The following is a 3,938-nucleotide window of genomic DNA, read 5'->3' on the forward strand; positions in this document are numbered from 1 at the left end:
GCCTGGCTGTCTGAGTATATATATATTTCCGTAGTGGCGATAACAGCTAGTTTTAGGCTGTCAACGGCTTCTTGTATGGCTGCCAATTCGGCTTGAAAGACACTACAGTGGTCAGGTAGTCGGAATGATCTTTTTATTCCCAATTTCTCCGAGTAGACGCCTCCTCCTTCCCTATTTTCTAGTTTGGAGCCGTCCGTGTAGAATCTTATGGCATCTTTAGACCCCGGAACTCCTTCGAGCCATGATTCCCTGCTAGGTAGCATTACGCTATAACCTTTAGTGAAAGTGAGCCTTGGTACACAGTAGTCCTTTGTACTCGGTAGTTGTCGGTTTCTCAGAATTGTAGTGTGACCACAGCGAGCCACTTTCCAGCTTTTAAGCCCCTGTAGTCTTAGGGCTGCAAACGCAGCGTATTGTCGTCCCATGATATCTATGGGTATGATGTTGAGGATCGTGTTCATTGCCATAGTAGGTGTTGTGCGGAGAGCACCACTAATGCAGATCAGGGCCGTTCTCTCCACTTTTTGTAATTTAATAATGTTTACTTTCTTCTCCAGCACTGGCCACCATACCACTACCCCGTACAGAAGTATGGGCCTCACCACGACGGTGTATATCCAGTGCACTAGCTTCGGGGTTAAACCCCATTTTTGGCCGATTGCTCTCCTGCAGCTGTATAGGGCAACCGTGGCCTTCCGCACCCGCTCTTCGGTGTTTTGAATCCAGCTTAATTTTCTATCTAGGACTATCCCCAGGTATTTAGCGGATTCGCTTAATTTTAGTGTGGTCTGTGCCAGCCTTGGTGTTATCAATGGGGGGATTTTGTACCTTCTTGTGAACAGTACAAGTTCTGTCTTGCTTGGGTTTACCCCTAGCCCGTTATTTTTTGTCCAACTCTCGACTTCCTTCAGTTTTACCTGCATAATGTCACATAGAGTCTGTGGAAATTTCCCACTTACTGTTAGTGCAAGATCATCCGCATACGCAATAACCTTACAGCCACCCCCCTCCATACCACACAGCAGTGAGTTTACCGCTGCGACCCATAAAAGAGGGGATAGGACTCCCCCTTGCGGGGTGCCCCTCTCTACGAACCTGGTCAACGATACCCCCGCCAGCTCCGCCCGGACCACCCTGCATCGCAGCATTTGGTTTACGAGCGCAACTAAGCGCGAGTCGATGCCCAGGCCCGCCAGTGCTGCCGTTATCGCGCCCGGCATGATGTTGTTAAAGGCGCCCTCTATATCCAGGAAGGCTGCTAGCGTATATTCTTTGATGTCTAGTGATCTCTCTATATACGACACTATTTCATGTAGCGCCGTTTCTGTAGATCTACCTTTCGTATAAGCATGTTGTGTGGTAGAGAGTCTGTCACCAACCGACTCTCTGATACGGACCTCCACCAGTCTCTCCATAACCTTCAGTTGAAATGACGACAAGGTGATGGGCCTGAAATCCTTTGGGTTATTGTGAGACACCTTCCCTGCCTTGGGGATGAACACCACTCCTGATTCCCTCCACTTTCTAGGGATATGGTTAAGAGCTAATACTCCCCTAATTATAGCGTGTAGCCACGCTGAGCTTAGCTGAAGTGTTTGCTGCAGCTGTATGGGGGGCAATGCCATCCGGACCTGCTGATTTATAGGGCTTAAATGTCCCAATAGACCAGATGACCTTTTCCCTAGTGAGGAAATCTCCAGTGACCGAAAGATCTCCAGTTAGATGTGGCTGTACCGGCATGCTATCCGTGGCACCCGGGGAGTGTGTGCAAAGAAGCAGATCCAGTGATTCCTCCTCGGTCTCTGTCCAGGAGCCGTCAGGTCTTTGCAAGCATCCTGGGGCTTTCTGGGCAGTACCTGAGAGTATCTTTCTGAGCCTGCCTGCCTCTGAGATACACTCCACCCCATTGCAGAAGTCTTTCCATGAGGTTCTTTTCGACCTTCTTAGGAGCTTCTTGTACTCCCGTAACGCTGTCTTGTAGGTCTCCCAATGTCCCTCACTACCAGACGCAGTAGCCTGATTGAAGGTTTTCCTGCAGTTCTTGCGTGAAATCCTGATTTCTTCATTCCACCAGGGTGGCTTTTTCCTACCCCGGTGCTGCTTTTTGGGGCATGCAATGTCTATTGCCTTTCTGCAGGCCCCCGTAAAATGGTCGACAAGATATTCCAGCTCCTCTAGGTTTGCTGGAGTAGCCGGCTCTCTATCTTGTGGCAAAAGCCTATCCAGCTCTTTCCGATACCTATGCCAGTTGGCATTTCGCAAGTTTCTAGTTAGAGGAGCCTTGGGCGTTTCCCCTAATACCTCGAATTGGATATATCGGTGGTCGGAAAAGGAGTGCTCCTCAAGCACCTTCCACTTCCCGACCAGACATTCCGCATTCGCAGAGATAAGGGTAACGTCCAGAACTTCCCTTCGGGATTTTGTAATAAAAGTGGGATCATTCCCCCTATTCGCAATAACAAGCTTAGAACTAAGTATGAAATCAAAAAGTGACTCACCCCGTTCGTTATCATCGGAGCTGCCCCAGGTGTGATGGTGGGCATTCGCGTCACCTCCCAAAATTAGCGCCTCTCTCGTGCTGGCCACTAGGTCTTTAATGCAGGTAGTTGGCACCTCCTTGTCATGCGCTAGGTACATGGATGCCATCCTAATTGGTCGGCCGTTTGCACTTAGACTGACCGCTGTTGTGTCCTCGTCGCTAAATTGTGGAAGAAAGAGACACTTTAGTGTGATACTTATCAATATGCACGTCCTTGGTTTCCCCGTTGAGGCTCCACTTACCAGTCTGTAGCCCGGCGCTTTCAGCCCACAAATGTTTTGTCCCACCACCCAAGGTTCTTGGATTAGGACGATGTCGGCTGCCCCTTTAGCTGTTAGACGGAGCAGCAGTGCAGCTGAAGCTGCTTTACAGTGGTGAAGGTTAATCTGCAGTACCTTCACCATCTTGGCCGTTATCGCCCACGTCGCCTATTAGGGTGGAGTTGACCGCGTCTTCCGACATCTCGATCAACTCCTCCTCCGTATAAAGCCGAAGCATGCGTCCGACCCCCAGCGAAGACGTCGATGAGGCATAACCCCCGGTCAGGTCGTCCATCGGATCAACCTGCTCGGATTCTTCCTCCATCTCCACGTCGCTGTTGGCCTCTTCCGGCTCTACCTCCGCGATCAGGTTCCTCGCTGCGTTTACGTCGTTGCTGTAGACCTTAATTTTGGCCATGTCACAGCCGTAACGTATGACCCCGCTCTTTTGCTCCAACAACTCTATGGAGTCCTTATTTAGAAGCAGGACAACCTGCATCGTCGCTTTACCGCTTTCGTTGATTTTGACCACCTTCCAACTATCGGTAGGTAGCTCCGGATTATAGAGCCTTATGGTTTGGAGAATCCTTTCTGGCTCCGCTGGCTTGCAAGGCAACCATGCTCTCGCTCTCGGTCGCACCGGTAGGTCCTTGAAGTCGACCGCCCTGAGCTTCGCACCAGGGTAGACTTCTCCAATACCTGCAACTGTTTTCTTGTAGATCTCCGCTGATCTGGCATCCTCGCATGCTATAACGCGGATGTTATTTTGGAACCACCCCGCTCCCTTGCAGGTTGGCGGAGGTCCCGGATTCTCCAACATAATGTTGATAGCAATGTCGGCCATCGCGGCCTTAACCCACTTCCATTGCTGCCTCAGGGTGAGGCTGTCTTCATTGCTCTCATCGATGACGCCGAGCAGGATCTGCTCCTTGGCTACTTCAGCAAAAGAAGGCCCCTGCGTTCTGACCCTCTTTGCGTATTGGTTGGGCGTATTTTCCCCCGATCTATTGCGCTTACTGGAGGGCGCCTGCGGCTGCTTCTCCTCCGGCTTGCGGTAGTCGGGCAGGACTGCCTTTGCCCAGTCGATTTCTGTGAGGATCTCCTTCACATGCTCTTCTTTCGCCTTGCTACACAGGTCA

The 3,938-nt window shown here is 50.8% G+C and overlaps 1 protein-coding gene across 1 annotated transcript; it reads right to left on the minus strand.

Moving 5' to 3' along the window:
* Positions 1–2,661: 2,661 nt before the first annotated feature.
* Positions 2,662–3,365, minus strand: LOC118755000. The gene is made up of 2 exons (XM_036489862.1): positions 2,782–3,365; positions 2,662–2,698 (listed from the first exon to the last, which is right to left on the minus strand). Exon 1 carries the CDS (start codon positions 3,296–3,298, stop codon positions 2,921–2,923), a length of 378 nt encoding a protein of 125 aa, XP_036345755.1. The 5' UTR covers positions 3,299–3,365; the 3' UTR covers positions 2,662–2,698; positions 2,782–2,920.
* Positions 3,366–3,938: the final 573 nt, after the last annotated feature.

The sequence above is a fragment of the Rhagoletis pomonella genome, unplaced genomic scaffold (assembly GCF_013731165.1).
Source record: "Rhagoletis pomonella isolate Grant_MI unplaced genomic scaffold, Rhpom_1.0 Rhpom_scaffold_05086, whole genome shotgun sequence".
Classification (NCBI taxonomy): Eukaryota; Metazoa; Arthropoda; class Insecta; order Diptera; family Tephritidae; genus Rhagoletis; species Rhagoletis pomonella.